Source organism: Cynara cardunculus, assembly GCF_001531365.2.
Source record: "Cynara cardunculus var. scolymus isolate 2C chromosome LG 13, CcrdV1, whole genome shotgun sequence".
Classification (NCBI taxonomy): Eukaryota; Viridiplantae; Streptophyta; class Magnoliopsida; order Asterales; family Asteraceae; genus Cynara; species Cynara cardunculus.
This window is the reverse complement of record NC_037540.1, coordinates 2,781,567-2,803,603: the sequence shown is the minus strand read 5'-3', so window position 1 is coordinate 2,803,603 and position 22,037 is coordinate 2,781,567. Positions and strand designations below refer to the sequence as shown.

The 22,037-nt window shown below is 31.6% G+C and overlaps 3 protein-coding genes across 3 annotated transcripts; all 3 read right to left on the bottom strand.

The window, feature by feature from the left end:
* Window positions 1-2,253: 2,253 nt before the first annotated feature.
* On the bottom strand, window positions 2,254-4,528 carry LOC112525697 (rho GDP-dissociation inhibitor 1-like). Its single transcript, XM_025135926.1, has 5 exons — window positions 4,175-4,528; window positions 3,799-3,865; window positions 3,493-3,711; window positions 2,834-2,958; window positions 2,254-2,456 (listed from the first exon to the last, which is right to left on the bottom strand). The coding sequence occupies exons 1-5, from the start codon at window positions 4,400-4,402 to the stop codon at window positions 2,379-2,381; spliced, it is 717 nt and encodes a 238-aa protein (XP_024991694.1). The 5' UTR covers window positions 4,403-4,528; the 3' UTR covers window positions 2,254-2,378.
* A 3,121-nt stretch (window positions 4,529-7,649) lies between these two features.
* LOC112525833 (origin of replication complex subunit 6) lies at window positions 7,650-10,649 on the bottom strand. The gene is made up of 10 exons (XM_025136115.1): window positions 10,488-10,649; window positions 10,330-10,376; window positions 10,013-10,117; window positions 9,807-9,887; window positions 9,398-9,509; window positions 9,218-9,280; window positions 9,046-9,133; window positions 8,837-8,907; window positions 8,095-8,191; window positions 7,650-8,004 (listed from the first exon to the last, which is right to left on the bottom strand). Exons 1-10 carry the CDS (start codon window positions 10,605-10,607, stop codon window positions 7,925-7,927), a joined length of 864 nt encoding a protein of 287 aa, XP_024991883.1. The 5' UTR covers window positions 10,608-10,649; the 3' UTR covers window positions 7,650-7,924.
* Window positions 10,650-15,169: 4,520 nt separating this feature from the next.
* Window positions 15,170-20,413, bottom strand: LOC112525348 (protein HGH1 homolog). The gene is made up of 9 exons (XM_025135440.1): window positions 20,245-20,413; window positions 19,610-19,732; window positions 18,354-18,551; window positions 18,054-18,132; window positions 17,413-17,558; window positions 16,957-17,070; window positions 16,306-16,437; window positions 16,104-16,217; window positions 15,170-15,519 (listed from the first exon to the last, which is right to left on the bottom strand). Exons 1-9 carry the CDS (start codon window positions 20,296-20,298, stop codon window positions 15,469-15,471), a joined length of 1,011 nt encoding a protein of 336 aa, XP_024991208.1. The 5' UTR covers window positions 20,299-20,413; the 3' UTR covers window positions 15,170-15,468.
* Between the last annotated feature and the right edge of the window lie 1,624 nt (window positions 20,414-22,037).

Below are 22,037 nucleotides of genomic sequence, written 5' to 3'. Positions count from 1 at the left end.
CCCCAAAATATATAGTATATATATAAATAAATAACTATAAAAGTATAAATCGTAAATATTAAAAATATTTTTTCATAGTATATATAATATATAATAATATATTTAAGTCAAAAACTATTCAATATTGGACTCATTTCGAAGGTATTAACGAGACGATTATAATGATGTAACTTGTTAAAAAAAATGTATTTTAAACATGTTTTAATTGATATACGATTATGTATATTAATTTGATAAAGGTTTAAAATGAAATATTTAAAAGTGAAAGACGTAAAGTAAATTAATTAACTAATTATAGGGTTATAAAGTGTAAATTTAAAATTATAATTTTAAAAAAAAAATCGAATGAGTGTATGTGAGGGGGTGAGTGTATGTGACTAGAGGATGGGGTGAAAAAGTGATATAAAAGATATCTTGGTCATTTAGTATTTTAAAACTTTTGTTAAATTTGCTTTATAAGATAGTATAGATAAGGAAAATATCCAAAAAATTCAATTAAGTTTTTTATTCTAAATGGATTATTGAAATTTTTTATAAAAAATAATTAAATTTTCTCATTTTAAATTATTAAGTCTTTGAATTATTTTCTTATGAAAAAACTGTTGAATTTTTTTATTTTGAATTATCAAATCCTTGTACATTTTTTTGAATAAATAAATCGTCAAACTTTTAGAAATCAATTATATACATTCTTTTAACCAAAAAAATTACATAAACCAGTTTTACTGTTCTCAAATCTACGCATTACTACATCACTCCCCCTCGCTACTCCTCCTCGCTCCATTAGTGTATGTTATCTATATCGTTCCTTGTCGTCATTGGCCCCTGCCATCAATCTCCCTCTTTTTGATCTGTTTTTTTCCTTTCAATTCTTCCTCTTTTACAATAATTTAATAAAGCACGTATAAACACATAAAAAAGATGGAGAATTGAAAGAAAAAAAAACAATCAGAAAGAAATGATGTTGGTGGTAGGGGGTCAACAACGATGATGGATGATGATATAGAGAAGACGATGATGAGACGACGAAGGGTTTAAATGGCATAGAGTTTGAAACGATAAAACTGATTTAAGTTTTTTTACTTTAAAACTTTTCTAGTCGATCTTAAATAGTTTTTTAGATTAAAAGATGTAATTAACCAATTTTTAAAATTTGATAGTTTATTTATTTAAAAAAATAGGAAATTAATTATTCAAAATAAAAAAAATAGTGGTAGTTTTATTTAAAAAAATTAATAACTTAATCATTAAAAAAAATGACTAAATAATTCAAAATTAAAAAATTTGATGGGTCTTAAAATTTCCAAAAAAAAAAAACATGCCCACAAGGACGATATGTCATAATTGTAAGTTCCCCCAATTTTTGACCTTATTAAAATAGGCATATTGACTAATTGCTATTTCCATCCCGACTAGGTTTGGAAACCGGGCGGATATTGAGCGGGTAATGCACCCATGACCCCCGGTCCTCGTTTAAGCCCCCGTATCTGAACCTGCCTCGATTAATTCCCAACGGGTTTGGGGGAAGGAATCTCGGACGGGTCCAGATAACCCGTTGGGTACTCGTTTAGTAAAAATTATATATAAATAATGTATTTCAAAATTAAAATTATAATAAATCATCTCTAAATTAATTATACATAATGAATGTATACATATGTATTTATTTATACACACACCATACACATATATTAATTAAATTAAAAAATGTAATCAGGGTCGGAATAGGGACGGGTAATGCTATCCTCAAGCCCAACTCAACCCCGCTTCAGGTATGAAAATAAATCTATGTTACCCGCAAAAGCGGGGATTCCCCGACCCTAACCCGCCGGTATCCGCCCCTACTGTAAAATTTCCATCTCTAGTCCCGACTCCCTTAATCCAAATTTCCATCCTCAACCAAATTCGTAACCTGAAGTCATGTTCTCGAATTTGGGGAGAGAAAAAAAAAGTGAAGGGAAAAAAGAAAAGAAAAATAAATTTTTATGTGTGTTCTTGAAAGAAAAGGAAAATAAATGAAATAAAATAAATTTGCATGTTTTTGACATGAGAGAGAAAATGTGTCATTTTTACAAATATACTCTTTAAAAATATGTCATTTATTATGAAATGTTGGATAGTTTTATAATTTTAATAATGTTGCATCCGTATAAACTGTTTATCCAAACACTCAAAAGTGTTTATTATCGGTTGTAGACATAGGTTTGTAAAAGCAACATCATGAAGCAAAGAATAAGGCATCCCATTTAGAACCAATTATACACCGAATTCATAGATTAACCCAGCCTTATAATTAATTCTTGCATTTTAGTGATGATGAAACAACATTCAGAAGAAATATAACAAAAAAAACCGAGATTTGTTGGGATATGGAAACTTCAAGATGATTGCCATTCTTTCTTGATATCAAATGTGTAGTTCAACTCCAAGTAGCACTTGTTATCATCATCAACGAACTGCCAAATGTAAAAAAAAACACCCCAAAAAGGGTCTAGGAGTCGTAAAATGTATCAATTCAGTTATAATGCTAATTTAAACTCAACCCAACCCGATAAACCCAATATTTTTCTATACTATAGGTTTAATATTATTATTAAGTTCTTGATTAATATATGTACGTTATACCAACCTGTAATTAGTAGATTGCAATATGATGTATCGTTTCAACCCGACCAACCTAACCCAACTCACACAGTTTAGATTGGGTTGAGATTTTCCAAACCGCAAATATTGTGGTTGGGTTGTTTAAATGTCTTCAAACCGATCAACCCAACCCAACCCATGTGTAATACTACTGAATATGTCCAAAAAAATGGAACTTTTAAGTCGGTACCTTAGTTTTTGCTGAATATGATCCTCTAGCAAGTATGCCAGAAGGGGCAATATCTTCAGGAATTTGATGGGTATAGAGCTCATGTTGAGGACTGAAGGTGCCGATCATTTCTTTTGTTCTGTCAACTGTAAGGAATGTCATATAACGATAGAGACACTTGTGGGTGTATGTTACCACAAAATTGGGTTTATAGGATGCTACCAATAAATAAATATCTTAATAGACTGTTTTATACGACTTAATTTATAGAACCAAAAAATAAATTGTCATATCTTAAGTCGTTATAATAAGTTTATAGGACGCTTTTGTATGTCATAACAAATTTGTTAGGACACTTCTATACAAAAATGTCATATTAGCTATTTTATAGGATAATATTTGAAAAAGTGTCCTATAAAAAATGGGTTAACAGGACAATTTCTCAAAAGTGTCTTATAATATATCTAATGTGACGTTTTGTATTAAAAGTGTCCTTGTTAAAACGCCCAAATATGCATACAAACTTATTACAACGTCTTTGGATAGGACTATGAATTAAGTGTGATAATTAAATTAATCTATTAAGACGCTTATTTATTGGTGGCGTCTTGTAAATCCAGTTTTGTTACATTAGTAATTAACACATACAGACAGTGTGATTTGCCAAGAGGGTTTCATACCTTTCAAACCAGTTTTCCAGACTGTGTTGGTGTACTTGAGACCGGATACAATGTTGTTGTGAACTTGGAAAGTGAATTTGATCGTGTAACGACTCCCTTCTTTTAGCGTAAACCACGTTCCTTTGATTTTTCCGTTATCAGGGATCGGAAGAACCAAATTCGGTCTACCAGGAGATACAATAGCAAGGCTCAAAATCTTGACTTCTGGATCTAGAGTTTCTACAATAATAACAACATCATATCAATAAACATCGTTACAAACAATAAAAAACCGTAACAAACATCTTTATTTTACTTAAAAGTTACCCGCAACAGTGTTAATATCGACAGCTCCAAGCAGTTGTTCTTTCCACCTCATCAAGCTCTCGTCATCCTAGACATTACTAGAACTCCTTGTTAGTCCTTGATAGGCTGATACTAAACGGAAGACTTTTACCTACAGATGTTTCCCTGGGAAATCTGTCGTTAAATGGGTGATTAGTCACAAAAGTTGGTGGGAAACCCAAATCAGCGAGAGATTGCCCAGGGATTTTCTAGGTGACTTGTTGGTATTTTCTTGAAAAACATCAGATTCTACCGAACCATTGCATTTTCTGGATAATCCGTCGGGTAAAAGTCATTTCTTTTGTAGGATAACATCGTTCAATACGGAAACATGATAAAAAAAGAAAAGGAAACAAACCTTATCCGCTTCGTATTGTTCTTTAAGAGTGCGACGAGGGCCGATTTGTAACTTCCCTTGAACATCTTCTTCGTCTTCATCTTCTGTGGCACATACGGAACTCTCGCTCATATTCCTATTAATCTTTGGTGGCGCCCCACCGGAATCTTCGACCTCCGAGTCTGCTCCCGAGTTTTCGATGTTTCTATCTTTATGTTCATCACTCTCCTTTCTTTCAACAAATCCCATGTTTTTTGAAACTCGAAGCAATATATACCATGAACACCTAATCAGAAAATGAGTTCAACAATTGATGGGTGTTTCACAATTAATGGGAAAGCCCACAAATGCAAGAAAATAATGACAATCATGAAGCTACAAATAGAGTAATACATGTGTTTATAGGTGCATAAACATGGGTGGTGAACCCCAAGCTCATTCACATTAAAAATACTAAACTTGGAATATTTAAAAGATTCCAGTGGCATACGATCTTCACTTTTGAGTGACCTTTTAAGAGGTCAAAGACTACGATATTGTTAAGTCAAATACCCTTTAATGTGTATTTTTAGTGTTGAGTTGGAGATACTGCAAAATAGTCAATCTTCTCACTAAACTCTGTTTAATGAATTCCTATTTTAACCAGAGTTGACGTAGATGTCTTGTGTATTTGTGTAAACTCGATTTTCGGATTAAAAAACAAAGAATTTTGCTTTGTTTTTTTTTTTTTTCAAAAATCAGTCTTTGCAAATATGTGTAAAACGTATGTGTAAAGACTGATTATTTTGAAAAGATATTTAAAAAATAAATATAATTGATGGGATTAAATGAATAATAAATGGAGAGAGATCATGAAGGCCACTAAGTTGCACTATCTTCCATGAATATGAGGCCATGATTTGAGGGGAACTTCAATACATGAGTGATGAGACTACCAACCTACCATTGAGTTGATTATTATATACCAAATATACCCTTTTGACTTTTTCTATTTGTCCATGAACCTGAGTGGATATACATTATAATAAAATTGATTTCATAAGGAGACGTCATAAAAGAATATTTTATAGGACGTAAGTTTATTAGACCAGATCAAAAAACGTCATATCTAAACGTTTTACAGTAGGTTTGTAGGACATTTTTACGCGTTCTAACAAAAAATTTAGAACGTTTTTAGAATGAAGTGTCATATCAACTATTATATATGACGTTATTTGAAAAGTGTCATATAAACACAAATATCCTATAAAGAGATAGTTTATAGGACACTTATCAGATGTGTCCTATAAAATAGCTAATATGACATATTATTTTGAAAGCGTCGTAAAAAACTTGTTAAAACGTTTAAAAACGTCTTATAAACCTATTGTTATGCTTTTAGATATAATGTGTTATAGTTTGGTCTTAAACGTCTTATAAACCCATTGTTAAAACAGTATTTTATTATGACGATTAGACAATTTAGGCTTCCTATAAAGCCAATTATGTTTTAATAATAGCTCAGAACATCTCCAACAAATTCTCTAAAATATAAAAAGAAAAAAAAAAGGGTTTTGTTTTCTTTATATTGCTCCAACAGATTTTATATAATTTTTCTCTAAAATAGAGAAAACATGAAAAACACCACGTTTAGAGAATTTTTTAAAACTTGAAAAAAAAAGAGATTATTATTTTATTTAATCCCACCAATAGGATTGAATTATTATTATTTTATATAAAGTTTTTTTTAAAAGTGTACTACGATGATAAAATTAAAGGATATTATAATAATAAAATTTATGTTTAAATTTCTAAAATAAAGAATTTGTTGGAGTTGAATGTAATTACTTTTAGAGGTTTTAACTTTTGTTTTTCCATTTGTAAAAAAATATGTTCAAGATGCTCTTACAATTCCTCCAAGGCGGCAAATAACATCAAAGAGGAAACATGAATTAACAATCTTCACTTTGTCTTTGACCATCATTAGCAATCAAGTATTTTGTGCGTAGAAGATTATCTACTTTATTCTTTTAAAGAGGAAAATAGAAGCTTGAATACTTGGATATCATTAACAGCAACATTTACCTTTTTACACTGTTTATGCTTTCTCTGGTTGGCTAGATGTAACCAAAATAGCATCTACATCGTATTCTTTCCACCAAAATAGCCATTTATGGCAAGAAATTGAGAAATTAACCACTTCTTCAATGTTTATAAAAAAAAGGCTATACATTTCGCCAATTTGAGAAATTATAATTTTGGGTATTTAACTACTTTACAAGACTTTATTATCTAGTGTGCTTTTGAATACATTTTAAATTTAAATGAAACTGTATTTAAATATTCTACTCCAACAATATATCGACATGGGCCCTATTTAAATATTCTACTGCAACAGATTTTACAAAAGTTTTAAAATGAAAATCAAACTTCAAAATCTATACTATATTAAAAGTATTTGATAAAAACTCTTAAAAACCATATTTTATTGATGTATATTACTTTAAATTCAATGTTACAAATAAATACAACTTATTGAATTCGTGTAACCAATTATAGATAAATATAATTAATATAGTATAACCTTCTCATTTAAATATAAAATTTAAAATATAATTAAAATAATTATTGAGTTCTAACAAAATATTTTGTTATTATTTTTATAAAATAATCATATTATTAAACCAAAACAAATTATTTTCTTATTAAACCTAAATTAAATTATAATAAAAAATTGAATTAGAAAAATTATACAAAAAATGAAAAGTTTTATATATTTTTTTTAATTTTTATGATGTATTCAAATTTATATTTTATTTAAAAAACAATATTGTTTTTACTCAAAACTATATAAAGTCGCATTATAACACCAAAAAAACAAAACAAAACAAAACATTAAAATCAAAACATATATCTCGCAAGTATCAAAATCATTAAAAAAAAAAAACAAAATGAATGTCATATTGAAGATAGCAAAATGATCATTTTTTCTAGTGTAATTTGTTACTTCAAAAAAAATTCATTGATTTTCTAAAAAGAAAATTAAGGAGAAATATTTGTATGTCTAAGAAATATGATTATAACCACCTCTTTAAACATCTCAAAATTTATATTGTATTTTTCAAAATTTATCGCTTTTTAATAGGATAAGAAATATATCGATGCTAAATTTCTTGAATATAAAGGTTTTTTTAGGAGTTGGACAGTTATTTTCTTTAAAAAATAAAACCAAATATAATAATGATTAGACGAAGGATCATGTGAAAATAGAAATTAAATGTGAAAAATATAAGAAGAAATTTGGACTCTTGATCATTTTTTATCTCAAACCAACCTATGATCATTATTGATCTAGTGTTTTTCTTTGGTTATAATTAATTTAACGATAGAGATTTCTTCTTATCCTTGTCATCATAACTTTCATTCTCAGAAGAAACCAACTCAAAGGCTACATGTATAAAACCATTTCAACAAGTTTAGCAAGAAAGAACGATTGTATTAAAATGCAAAGCTCTTATATACATCCTTATGTGCCAAAGCCTATGCATATGCCTTTTCAAACCACTTCATATCTTAAGATCCTAAATTCTTCTAGTAAAACCTAAAAGCAGGACTGTCCAAAATGACCAGCCCTTCTATAAAATACAGATTTGGAACAAAAACCCCCCCACTCTACATTAACTTGTCATGATGCATATAGCTACAAATTTTGATTATAACCCATGTAATTAAATGGCTTCATTAACCCAAAACAGTGTTTCTGATTGATCAAAACAACACATTGAGTGTGGCTTACACTAGAACTGACTCATCTTTCATGGGGGATCTCTTGAAAAAGTTGAGTTGTGCTTGTTTGGTTCGTTTAACAGCAACTGCGAAAGATAATCGGTTAACTGAGATTTGGCCAAAAACCCCCAAAATATGATAAGAGATTAAAAGATTGAAAGAGAGGTTGTAGTTACCTTTTTCCTTGTTTTGCTTATTAGATTCCACTACGGTAGACTTCCATTCCTCGTAGTTGTGGCTCTCTTGGCGTTTACGCTTCTTGTAGGCTGAAAGCTGCAACATATTACAAAAAAAAAAAGATAGGAATTAGTTTGGAAACATTTATTGGTATGACTTATAAATGATGCCAAAGAAATGAACCAACATGATTGGATATTATAGTTGCAGTTGTGTTATTAAGAGACGCTGATAGTTTTAGAATGCAAAAGTAACCCCAGAAGATTCTCTAAACGACACAAGAGATCAGCCAGTGTAAAAGTGAAACAAATAAGTTGAAATTGGTTCTAGGTGCAGTAAGAACTATATAGTAGACATAAGCACTGCACAATTTTGTAACTGTTCCATTAGAATTTGCAAAGCATCTGTTTAGGTTAAGATCTTCAAATCATCAAGTACAAGTGCAGATGAACTATTTATCAAGGACTGTAATGCATGGTGACTAAAATCACAAAGTGGACATAGTGTGTAAAAAAAACAAATGGCAAACACTAATGATTCTGTAATGATTTGCCCTCCAAAGTGAACATAGTGTGTAAAAAAGCTAAATGGCAATCACTAATGAATCTGTAATGATCTGCTGAAATGATAGCAGAAACATTCAGCATGAATTAACTTGTCAAGTTTAATGAAGATTCAAGCAGCTCTAAAACATGTTACAATCAGGATGCATAAACTCGAAATAATGGAGAAAAGTTATACATCTTTTCCTTCATCAGACGAATAACCACCATCCTCGGCTTGCCTCTTCTCAGGTAACGCATCCAACAAGTCTGCAAAATAAGGTTTGAGATCATAGATGTAAAAAAGTTTCAAGTTGCTTGCATTCTATTATGGAAGTAATCACTAGGGCACAACATGAAAATGGCAACAAATGGAAGATTACAAGTTGATAGTAAACGTGATTTTACCTCTATTCACTTTCATAGACTTTGGATCTTTCTTTTCCTTTGACACCCCAAAAACATCATGACAAAGGTCCTTCATGGAGGTAGAAACCTGCATTGATTCCAGCAATAGGATTATATACAAAAATCTCTATATGTGTAATAAATGTTATGGGACACTAGAATTGCTTCTTACACTAGAAAATTCATCTTCAGATGTGCCAGAAAGTTCAATCAACTTATTCTTGTCTACCTTGAGCTGTAGAAGGAGCCAAATTAGAGTTAGAAAAAACAGCTACCACAATCAAACCAATACACTTGTGTTTCCAAAAACTTCCAACTTCTACATACAGAAAAAAACTTGAGCTGAGCATACCTTATGCTTTTTGGCACACAAGTAAAATCCTGTGGCGGTAAAAACAGGCCTTGAACAGTCAGCACTAGCTCGACGGGAAGCTGGTAAGGATGCAATAAACCGCTCCCTGTATCTGAAATTGGATCACATTTAGGCATGCAAGAATCTCAGGTAACACATACCAATTAATCAACAATCATTCAAAAACCTAAGTTAGGCTTCACAAACTAGAAAAACAATCTTGAGGCATTATCAATTGCAGATATGAAGTATGAACTCTATCCAGCTTAACAAACAAGCCACTTATTAATCCACACCTTGTTTCCTTTTCAGGTCAAGATTTTCACATGGCACCAGATGGACATGAGCAACATACCATGGTTGTAAAATGATAGATATGTTCATGAAACAAAGAGAAAAAAGAACTTACAGTGATAAACCTTTCTGAACAAGCGGGATAAGCCTAACACATCCAAATTGAATAGCCAATTCCCTAATGTCGAGCCTATTCCTACAATTCATCACAATTGAAAAATCAATGTCTAGTCCAACACAAATCTATTGCACTCCGTTAAGCATTTGCTTGGAATAAAAAGTGTGATGAAGATATACGTAAAAAAACAAGGAGAAACATACTTCACACCAATCCCGTTCTGCATCACGTTGAATGATCTAATGTAAGCCTTCTCTGACATCCCACTCAATCTTATCGCAGTCTGGCGATCAAATAGAACTTGCTTCCTACAGTTACAGGAATTGATAATCGCATTGAACAAGGTTGAAAAAAATATAACGACACATATACGTCCATATATAAAATCATGTTTGTGCCTATCTATTTTCCGGTAATTTTGAAACGAACAAATGCATATCAACAATCAATCGAAAAATAAATTAAATGAGAGAACAGTGCCACTTTCCTAACAATAATCATTTAGAAAGTAGAAGCGTACATGTTAGCAGCAATCTCCAGGCAGATAACGGCTTTGCAAACCTCTCCCTGAAATCATCAAATCGAAACATCGAGGCAAAATTAGGCCTAACAAATCAACCAATACAAGTGAAGTCCACAGTAAATGAAGAAACAATACAACAGTAGCGAAGTACTTACGATTCCGGCATTGGATGAATCAAATTGAAGATCTGACATTCGACGGAGTTCAGCGGCTTTACGGACGACTTGCTTCAACTCCGAAAGCCCTAGCTTCTTTGCAATCTCCGACAAATCCATTTTCAAAAGAGAGAGAGAGAGAGAGAGATGCAATCGATTTTCGTCTTCTGCAATTGCTATTGCGAGCTATGGAGGATGATATCGACGAGCAACCATGGCGGGAATATCAGATCTCATTGTTTATCAAATTTTCGTTTGGCGCCACTTCTGAAAAACCAGAGGACGCCATTTTTCTTTTTCTAGGTTTCCAATTTTTATTTTTAGCACCAAATGGTCGACATGAATTTTCAATTAGACCCCCCAAACATTGCTATAATAACAAAAGAGCCCTATTGTGTTGGTGTATGTAAATTAACTAGTGTTGAGCACAGTTTTTTTTGTTTGTTTAATACTACTATATAAGAAAATTGTTTGTTTTGATAATTGTTCTTGTATTATTTTTCTTCCTCTCGTTTTAATGAATTATTTAATATATATAGGGAATATTGCAAATGCAACCATGTTCATTTGTACAACCAATGCAATTCAATCAATTGAGATATTTATAGAAATGATGAGAGTTTGTTTATTATGATTTGAATATTTATTGAAGATGACTACGGTTCATTAATTATGATCAATACTTTACATTATGAAACAATCAAAACTTTTATGAAATCACATATTCATTAAATTAAATGGACGGTTGAGATTAAGTTGTATTGGTTGTACAAATGTAAATGATTGCATAATAACTCTCTCTCTCTCTCTCTATATATATATATACACACACACACACACATATAAGTTTTTTTTTTTTTTTTATATCTTATAATTAAAAAACTATAGTTATAACATAAGGGGGGAGAAAGTTTTTTTTTTTTTTTTTTGATAGTTGTTCTTCCCGAATTTGGAGTATCCTACTTTCACACAATCCACAATGGCAATTCCGCCAAGATCTCTTCGTTAGTTGGGAGAATAATCTGTCCAAATCGGATTTTTTGAGAAACATATCGAGAGAAAATTTGATTGTAGACCATCCACATCGAGGGGTGAAGGAAGGGCCCCAATTTTTAAAGAATTATAGGTGGTGGAAGGCCCGGGATTTGTGTTGAGAGAGTGCATCTCTAAATTGGATCAAATGGCTGCAAATATGGTCAATGTGTTTTTAGTCAGGTTCCGCCTTGGGATATTTTTTTAGCTTTTTGGTTGATCACGAGGTATTTATTTAAATTTTCTGGTTGATTTCAAGATAAATTTTTAAGTTTTTTGAATGATTTTAGGAGGTATTTTGGTAAAGATTAATATAAACACTCAAAACGAACAAATAAATTGTATAAGCAAATAAATGAAATCACGTTATACGATTATGTAAACATAATTGCATAATATTATGACTCATCGGCTTAGAGCAACAATTAATATAAACGATAGGGCAAATGACTAATATCGATTTCAAGGCAAATAAATAAATCATTTAAGTTTAAATATAACTCATAATTGTATAACATTGTAAATTTATAACCGATCAATTTAGGGAAAGAATTGATATAAAATTTAGGTCAAAATTTTAAATTTAAGTTAGGTTTTGGAAGAAAACCTGAACGAGAGATTGCGAGGGCAGTTAAATGAGTGTGAGCCGGTGAAAGCCGAAGGGAATAACTGGCCGGAGAAGTTGATTGGCGTCCGTGCGAGTTGTCAAAGTGTTGAGTGTCGGGCCGAACAACTATGCAAGCTTAAGGCAGCTAGGCATGAGAATGGGGCAGGGACCTCAATCCCCATCCTCATCCCTGATTATTTATCTCTATCCCCGTCCCTGTCCTCATACCCGCCGAATAATATAATCACACCCCATCCGTTTATGTAAGTTGTTTTAAATTAAATATATGAGAGACCATACATATTTAAATCTCAAACATTTTTAATAAACCTAAACCAAAATTAATTTAATTTAATACAAAAAAACCGCAACATCATATAAGAATTGAAAACTTAAAACAAAAACAAAAAATCAATTTAATAAAAAAAAACTTAAAATCACATGTACCAAAAGATATTGAGTAATATTTAACATATCGAGTAATATCCAAAACTTATCGAGTAATTATATTTTGACTTGACATCCAAAATATTACATATTAACATCCAAAAAATAATAATTTTATATCATAAACCTAGTTAGGAAACAGGAACGTATGAATTAGTGAATTTAGTTGAAATAAATAATATATATATATATATATATATAATTTATTAATCAATATATATAACGGGTATGAGGTAGGACGGGGAGTACGATACCCATCCCCGTCCCCGTCCCTATCCCCATACCCGGTTTGAGACAAGTGGAGATCTCCGTCCCCGTTTCCGTCCTCAATTTAATAGGGAATCCCCGTTCCCGATCGAGACGGATGGACCGGGTTCCCCAACGAATCGGGACCCAGTCCCATGCCAAAAGGCAGCTTTTGTGTTTTAAAATCTTTAAAACCTCGTCCATATAATTTGTATTTGATTGTTTTTTAATTTTGTTTTTATTTACACTGTTGGTCCTTCAAGAGAATAAAATTCAAACACTTTTCAGCAAGTGCACAATTAGCCCTTGGATTTCTCAAATACATCATACCAAAAAAATTCCTTAGATAACTGACTTGAACAGGTATACGGGACCTAAAATAGGTTTGCCCCTGTATATAAGCCCAAATCTATTCATATACACGAAAACACATGTATACGAATTTTGGGTTGTTTTCACGTATACGATTTTTGGGTTGTGTTAGTCACGAAGAGGAAAAGAAAATTCGGGTTATGGGTCTTAGTTACATGATCTTAGTAATGATATAACAATCAATCATATAAAAGGTATGATATAGTAACCATACAAAATAAAGAACAAAGAAAATTGACAAATCCATAGATTATTCGTTTTTTTGTTGATATACAGGGGGAGGCTCCTCCTATCAAAAAAAAAAAAAACCAAAAATGCTAAAAGCAACAGATTAAGCACTCGGATAAGGGCGAACCACATCCACCAAAAATAAACCAAGGCTCCTCGAAGGGAAAGGAAGGAAGAAAACAAGGGGAGATGAGAGAAAGACCAACCACTAAAGAATGTTCCAGCCAAGCCGAGCGCGAACAACATTCAGGGAGGGCTTTATGGTCGGGTTATGAAGTATGAACAAGACATCATCAGTAATAGTCTTGACCACCATATCATGAGATCTTCTCTTATAGATTATTCGTTTATTGGGCATCTCTAATGGATGACATCAAAATTTTCATAAAATGGTGTAAATAAATTTAATTTATTGGATTTTCATAAATACCTTATATCTATTAACTTCGAGATTTAGGGGCCGTTTACCAACACTTATCCGGTAAGTGTCTTACCGGGTAAGATTATTGGTCCTTAACATATTCATCCGGTGAGGTAATGTTACTTTGTAAGCGCTTATCCGGATAAACGTTTGGTAAACGGCCTCTTATACCAATGTTTTTTTTTATTTTAACAATATCTTAATAAGTTTTATTATAAATTATGAATTAAATAATTTCAATATATATAACAAACATTTCATTAAATAATAAAAATTACATAAAAGTACAAAATAATACAAAGTTATCCTGGAAAGAAAAACATACAGATAACTTTTAAATTATAATATAGTTTACAATAATAATATAAATAATTTATAATATATAATAAATAAATACTATTAAAGCTTTAATACTTCAATTAAAAAAATCTTAAAATTAAGGGGACAAAAATATAATTGTAAAAGTAATGAAAACTTGGTGTAAACGAATAGTTTTATACCAAATTTGATATAAAATATAGTTTGCCTCTTAAACATGAAATAGTATAACAAATAGTATTTGATGTAAAATTTGGTGACCCATTGAAAATACTCTTATCAAAAAGGTTGTTTGTTTACCTCTTAATAGTTCAATTAAGAGACAGTCTCTGAATCGTTAAAAGGTGAATCTCGTTTGGCAAAAAAAAAAAAGTCGGTCTCTTAACGGTTCTAAAACTCTCTAAATAATTTTGCGTCCTGATTAAACGTCCTAATTTCATTGTAAACAATCACCAAACAATAATATTTCATTTTGCACTATATCATAAGAGCCTCTTAATCATTCTGACCACTTAATAATTCAACACCAAACCATTCAGCAACTGTCAAACAGTAGGTTGTGTTATAGTTTAATATGTTGCACATATAGAGATATCACGAGTTTATTAGCTCAATGATGTGCTTGGAGAAAAAAGTTCAGAAAAATAGCGCATAACTTCATATGTTTTATGAAAGAGTAGAAAATGACACAAATCCATGTAAATAGTGACGCGTTCAAATAAGAAGGTTAAATATCATGAGAGGTAAAAATAAAAAGTTCATACATGAATCATTAAAAAAACTCATTTTATAATGTGATGCATATGTAAACCTATATGAATAATCTGTAACTTTGATTCATATGTGCATCTTCAAATAGATTTTTTTTTATTTTCCAATGATTCATATATCAACTTTCCTTTTTATGATATTTAACTTTCTTATTTAAACTAACCATGTATCATAATTAAAAAACCAAACCAAACTAACCGAATTGAACATTGGAAAATATCATTAAAAGATGCAAGTTAATGATAATCCCCCCCTTTTCATCTTACTATACACAAAGTAGAAATTAAAAACAGATCGTTTTAAATAAATTCCAACCACTTGGAAGAACAAATTTCAGACACATGTTTCAAATGACTAGAAACTGATAATACAAGATAAATTTATCAAAGTATCATATGAGTTTTAACTTAATTTCTATGCTTCATGCTGGGTGCAGATTGTGTTTGGGCTGAGGCAACCTCATTAAAAACCATACCATCCATTCTTCTAAATTAGGAAGAAGACAACTGGTTGAACAACATAAGAATTGATGCCATATACTACAAAGATGTCTGCATCGATCCTTCCTCGGTGTCGTTGCCTTCAACTAGCTGCAAATCCAGGCAATCACATTATGGGGCTGTTTGGTTGATTTTTCATTAAGTTCTTTATGAATAAAGCTGTCTGTGTGGATTAATGCGTCTGAATAGATTGAGAAAAGTTTGTCTGGAAGGGTTTTTTTAATATACAGACGAAGTGTGTTTTTAGTTGGGAGGAGCATGTTTGCAACAAAAACTTGGCTTTCTACATAAAGCTCCCCCTAGAAACTTACTGAACAATCTATATCATTAAGCAAATACCAAACAGTCATCTATAGCTGACTCATTAAATTCCTCCTGATTTATTAGAACTAATAGAATTCCATTAATAAGCAGCGAGTCTCATTAAGCTGATTAAGCTACTAACAGACAAACCATATGTCTAATAAACTGGGCTGGTAGGCATTAGTTTTCAAGAGATTTGGGTCTCTTCAATTTGTTACTGAAATTAGAAAGTTGACCCTTAAGATTGCCTAAATTTCATGTTATCTGGTTCGCTTCGTCCAGAGATGCCAACAACAAACAATTTCTTATCTTGCTTATAAGTTGTTAAAGTAAATTGTTGTATTGCAAGAGGGAGAAAAAGAGGCACGTACCAGGGAGCCAATTTGCTCGTAAGCACCCATTACTTTAGGATCTTCCTCCTCCTCGTACCCGATTTGGAGTATCCGTGGTCCATTCACTGACCAAAATGCCCTTCGACCTGCCCCCTGTTAAGGTCGCAAGCAAAGAAGAGATGTGTAAGTTCCCATAAATAAACCAAAATTACCACACAATTAACAAAGGGAATGTAAGGACCTGTAATACGATCAAGTAAATAGCCTCCAATGCTTGGATGCGGATTTCAGGATCGACAACTGATTCACGCTCAATTGAGAGTGCACTTCCTAATTCAAGAGGCATTTTTGAAGTATCTTGTTCATTATACACCTGATGCATGAAATCCACAAATATTATAACTTCTTAAATGTAAATGTTTTACAGAAATGAGAAATTGAAACGTATTACTCTAATGAAATTGGTTACACGAAACACATATTTATATTAAACTAGAACAAAGGGTAATTACATTAACACCCTTAAACTATAATGCTCTAATAAAGTGCAAGTGATAAATAGATTCTCCATAGACATGATTGCCTAAGTAAAACAGGAATGCAATACTGATCTATGTCGAATACTGATATCAATACTAGTTCTTTACTTCACTCGTTGGCCTGGAACCGATTTTATGCATTTGAATAACCCGTATATCTAAAAGAAATTAACTGGTGATATGTAAGTAAGCGTTTGAGCAGTTTAAAACTGCTTCTAAATCATATGAGACTGAATCCAGCTTTTAAATCACATATAGACTTTAATTTTATGCTCAAATTTGTTCAAAATTTCATTTGAATCTGTGTCATTGACATTAAATGAATATAAAAGAATAGAGATTTGGGATATCACCTTGTTTCCAGCAACTGGTAGTAGTAGAGCTGGCCAAAGAAACTCTGATATCAAAAGCAAATTCTGTAGCTGATTGTCAGCTTCAAAACAGCAGTTCCGAATAGTTCCAGATACCTATGAGGGAAAGGGTTCAGATGATAATGTTCAATACCTGTAGAATCTCAAAGTTATAAAAGTGTACAGCATACATGGCAGCATGAAAGCTATGTTCCTCTAATGCAGGTTTTACTTGTTCGTATAGGCTATTCAAATATTTTGTTTGTGAAATACGAGGTTAAGAAGATTTGGCTTCTATTATTGTGAATCTTCCTTAGTTCCTTGTAATAGAAGTTATTCTTGAATTTGCTGATTAATTACATCTGGGGGTAAATTTCATTTATGTGGCCTCATTCTGAAACATGTGGAACCTCCTAGATCAAACATCAACATTGCATTGAAGAGTATTATTGCACATACCCCTTTCTTCCGCAATAGGCTTGTGGAATCAAACTGCCTAATGATCTGTTTCAAGAGCCCACGCTTAGGGTCTAAAAGAAGTACTCTCCCTGCTTTGTTTTTTGAAACATTTACGAGTATCGAACCAACATGTCCAAATGGATCATCTGCTCAAATGTAATAGAAGATGAAGTCAGTATGGCAATTGTCGACTGCAACAACTTTGAAAGCCAAAAATGGATATGTTCTGTGTTCATGCACAAAAACTGCTAGAAATATAGGATATTTTATGCCTTTCCTATATGCAGTTATTCCTTAGTGATTCATTACTTTGTACTTGTACACAGCTTGATCGATAAAAGATACACACTTCTCGAACCCCATTTTACATAGTTTCAGAACCAATTTTGTACCAAAACCACTTTTGTGGAAACACGTAGCATTAAGAAAAACAGTATACAATATTTGAAACAGCTAACCAATCACTCGGATCAGATTAATGCCTTTTGGCATTTTGCAAGCTCAGATGTGATAGTTTTTTTTAGAAAAGAAGGAACTCTACGGTGTCAAAACTCGTTTGAAATACAGATATGGAGTATGCACAACAACAATAATTTCTAAACAAGCAAGATGATATAAGACGGAGATATCCAAAGGTGGACCTTTTTTCTCATTGGATGATGTGCAGAATGATCTCACAAGTTTCATGACATACAACCCCTGCACCTTATCATCTTCCAGCTAGAAATGTTCAAAACAGACCATTAATAAATAATGCATATACGAGGAGCAGCCCAGATGAAAAGAAATAAATGAAATGAAAACGAGAGGAAGAAAGGAAGGTGCAAGTATCGGTGAACATGCATGTTCTGGAAGGACCACCTCAACTATTTTTATTCCCATTTCAAACATCTTATGGGACTTCATGACAAGCTAAGAGAGTTGTGGCATGGGGAAATAACCTGAAGCAATGATTCAACACCAGCATCCAGTTGTGTAAGATTAACAAGGAGCATGACCAGTAGTCCCGTGATGTCACATCCTTGTTTGTATAGAATATCCATGGTCACTTTAATTATACCCATTTCAATCATCTTAGCTGCCAAATCAGAATTTTGGGACAGATTCACGAGAGCTTCTGTTGCTGGTTCAGAGACATCCTGAAATATGATCATTGAAGCTAAGCCACGATATGAAAAGAGAGAGTGACAACATGACATGTAGGATCCCCTTCAATTAACTTCTTCAAACACTGTATTAATATTACTTCAATTAGGAGCAAGTACAACAGAATAATGGGATGGGTTCTTTCTATAGATTGCATGTGTTCTAGATCATGAGGCATGTCCCAATTCCAATGGAATTGCTTGGGTGGTAGTACCATACCTCTTAGGTGTATTCTTTATTTCTTTAATTTTGTTTTAATAAAATTTGTCAGAGGTCCACTGCCGATAGGATAGTTCTTGACAAGCTATTACCAACCACAACTTAATGTAAGTTAGAAAAAATGAAAGAGAACATTGACACTCTTGGAATGAAAAAGGCAAAACCATGTTACACGTCCAATCTTTGGCACTTATAGTATACCAAACAAAAAAACAGCAAAGACAAGTATGCGCCACCCAACCAAGATACAAACATAAACCAAAAGACCTTCTGTTCACATCTTCTTCAGTGTTGATGCCCAAGATATTCCCCTTTTCAATGTAACAGTATGAAACTCTATCGTAGCAGTCATCTAATCGAGAATACCAGCAAAAGTGCAGGAGCATAGCACTGAGACAATAATCATTTTTCGTTAATTGTTTAATTGGTGAGAAGGGAGGAGGCAAGACTCAAACAAAACTATATATTGGAAAAGGAGATGGTGATATGCTCTAATGTTAAAAGCAAATGGTTAAATCACAGTATGCTTTCTTTTTCATTCTTTATCTTCTAGCATCTAAATTTTATGATTTCACATGTGGATGATTGCAAAATAAGTAAGCATCCAAATCAAACTTTATAACGTCGTTACCACATAGAATGCAGGTAACTAAAACCATCAAAGAGAAGTTCGTATCAAATTAAAGGGATGAACAATTTATCAACCGCTGATGAAATGGACTGACTTCCTAAAATCCTTGGTAAATCCCGAGTGTGAATCAATTTATCATCACAACACAAGACAGAGAAATATAATGATTGTTTGGTCTCCAAAACATAAACAATATAGCACCTTCTTTTCACCTAATAGTCGAGACAAGGATGGAAGCACGGTTTTAGAGTAACTAGCAAGAGATTGTAACCCATCCTCCGACCCAGTTAATCCACGAACAATATCAACAGCTACCTTCTTCACCTGATGAGTCCATATATAAAGGATTAAATCAAATAATGTTTCATATAATTGCGAAGCAGCTGGAGCTTTTGAGCAATAAAATAATGATAATTCCCTGTTTCAATTCACTAATTCAGATACAAACTACACATATTTGAAACACTGCACCTTCCTTACTTTCATGAAAATTACAGTAAAGTGGCACTTCATCAAATTGTTGATTCAAACTTTTTGTTTCAAAAAGTGATTATATTTCAATCAAATTGTAATCAATCACAAGAAAACATTGTACCCATAGACAACCCTCTAAATTAGGATCTTAAGACGGTATAGGTCACCTTTGGTGAATACCATCACAACTGTTACTGACTGGTTTTAATAAAATTTTACGATTGAAGTTTTCCAGTGAAAACAACTAGACTAAATTATAACCGCAGACAACAATAACAAAAACACTCAAGTCTGTGAATTAGGGTTTCAACAGCTAATAAGTGACTGAATCTAAAACAGAAACAACACCAGATCGAACTTACTTGTGGAGAAGGAGACGAGAGGAAACCAATTAGTTCTTCCATTTCGTTCGCCATTTCTGTTTTCAGAGCATTCAACGGAAAACCCCAGTTTCTTGTATTGGTTTAGCGCCGCCGAGCAGGGGGTTTCTTTTCCTGTTTGATTTTGTCAGTTGTGTTGCAGAATTAAGTTAAGGAAATTTACACGAACCGGTAACTTCATGCGGGTCATGGTGCGGAAAATAATATTTTTAATCTAAAGAATTTGTTATCTATACTATATTACAAAAACATTTGATAAAAAAAAAATTACAAACCATGTTTTATATATAAAGTACCGTTTATTGATGTATATTACTTAAAATTCAAGATTACAAGCAAATTATGTATAAGTACAATTTATTAAAGCTTCATGTTTGAATTCGTGTAACTAACTGCAGATAAATATCGTCAAATACAAGATAAATATTTTGTTTTAAATATAAAAAATCTAAAATATAATTAAAATAATCATTGAGTTCTAACAAATTACTTAATATTATCCTTATAAAAAATTATTAAATCAAAAATAAATTATTTCTTTATTAAATCTAAATTAAATTATAATAAAAAATTAAATTAAATAAATTACACAAAAAACAATAATTTTTAAATAGTTAATTTGATATTAATATTGATATATTTATTTTCAAATTTTGATAATATCTTCATATTTATATTTTATTCAAAAATAAAATCATTATTTCTTTCTTAAAACCACATAAAAACCGTATTAAAACATCTATAGAGACAGAATAAAACGAAACATTAAAATCGAGATACATCTCGTTGCATTGCCCGAGTATCCTTCTAGTTATCTTTTAAATATCAATTTATGCATTAATTAGTGGTTTATAGTTTTTACAACTTGTAATTGAAGAATAAAATGTAAATTTCATGTTTGAATAAAAATATGGTAAGAATGCTCAAAAACTATCCATTTTTTAATAAAAAAATTATCGAGTCCCGGAATATTTCAAAAAGGTATACCGATAGTAAAATGAAGCAAATCAATTGGACTCACATGTTCCATATAGAAACTATTTATGAAAAATCGAGTCGATTTATTCTAATGAAAAACAATATGGAACATTAATCTGAAAAATGTGGCTTCGTACTAAAAATATGACTACCACATATATCGATTTGATGTTTCACGATATTCCTCAATATAAAAACCTTTAATAATCAAATCTAAGAATGATAATAAATAAAAACCAATGCTCTAAAAGGTTCAACACGACAGCCGTCGTGACTCGAGGCTCATATATGACACGACATTAAAGCTTGTGGCTTGCATGGGTCAATATGCAATTTTGTAATATGGTATTTGATTTTTCTTACGTGTTTAGTTTTTTTTTTTTTAGTGAAGTAATGAATAAAAATATAAAGATGTACCTTGGTTTCTTGGACATCACAAAGTTCTTATATATGACAGAGGCCTACAAACAACCTCAAAAGGTATGTTGTTAATAATTATACCATAAACAATCAATCATAAAAATTCAAGCAAACATCAACTAAATAAGTTTGGGCATGGTTTGCGGGTAACAAATAAGTTAACTTATTTGTTACGTACATCTTTAGATAGACATAAGCTATCTTATTTATAAAAAATGTTATAATTTTTCAATTATAACATTGATTAATATTAATTATTATTTATTACTATTAATTAAAAATAAATATTAATACTAATAAAAATCATTAATGGCTGCTTATTGCTTCAAAGAGTTTTATGATGGAGGTCACACCTTAAGAGCCCAAATATACTGTTG

Coding starts and splice junctions, on each gene's coding strand:
- LOC112525697 (XM_025135926.1), bottom strand. CDS start 4,402: ATGGGATTTGTTGAAAGAAAGGAGAGTGATGAACATAAAGATAGAAAC. Junction 3,712..3,798: donor CGATATTAACACTGTTGCGG/GTAACTTTTAAG, acceptor TTATTATTGTAG/AAACTCTAGATCCAGAAGTC. Junction 2,959..3,492: donor CTGGAAAACTGGTTTGAAAG/GTATGAAACCCT, acceptor CATTCCTTACAG/TTGACAGAACAAAAGAAATG.
- LOC112525833 (XM_025136115.1), bottom strand. CDS start 10,607: ATGGATTTGTCGGAGATTGCAAAGAAGCTAGGGCTTTCGGAGTTGAAG. Junction 9,281..9,397: donor TGTGTGCCAAAAAGCATAAG/GTATGCTCAGCT, acceptor CTCCTTCTACAG/CTCAAGGTAGACAAGAATAA. Junction 9,134..9,217: donor CTGAAGATGAATTTTCTAGT/GTAAGAAGCAAT, acceptor GAATCAATGCAG/GTTTCTACCTCCATGAAGGA.
- LOC112525348 (XM_025135440.1), bottom strand. CDS start 20,298: ATGGCGAACGAAATGGAAGAACTAATTGGTTTCCTCTCGTCTCCTTCT. Junction 17,559..18,053: donor ATCATCCAATGAGAAAAAAG/GTCCACCTTTGG, acceptor ACATTTGAGCAG/ATGATCCATTTGGACATGTT. Junction 17,071..17,412: donor GCCTATTGCGGAAGAAAGGG/GTATGTGCAATA, acceptor TTTCCCTCATAG/GTATCTGGAACTATTCGGAA.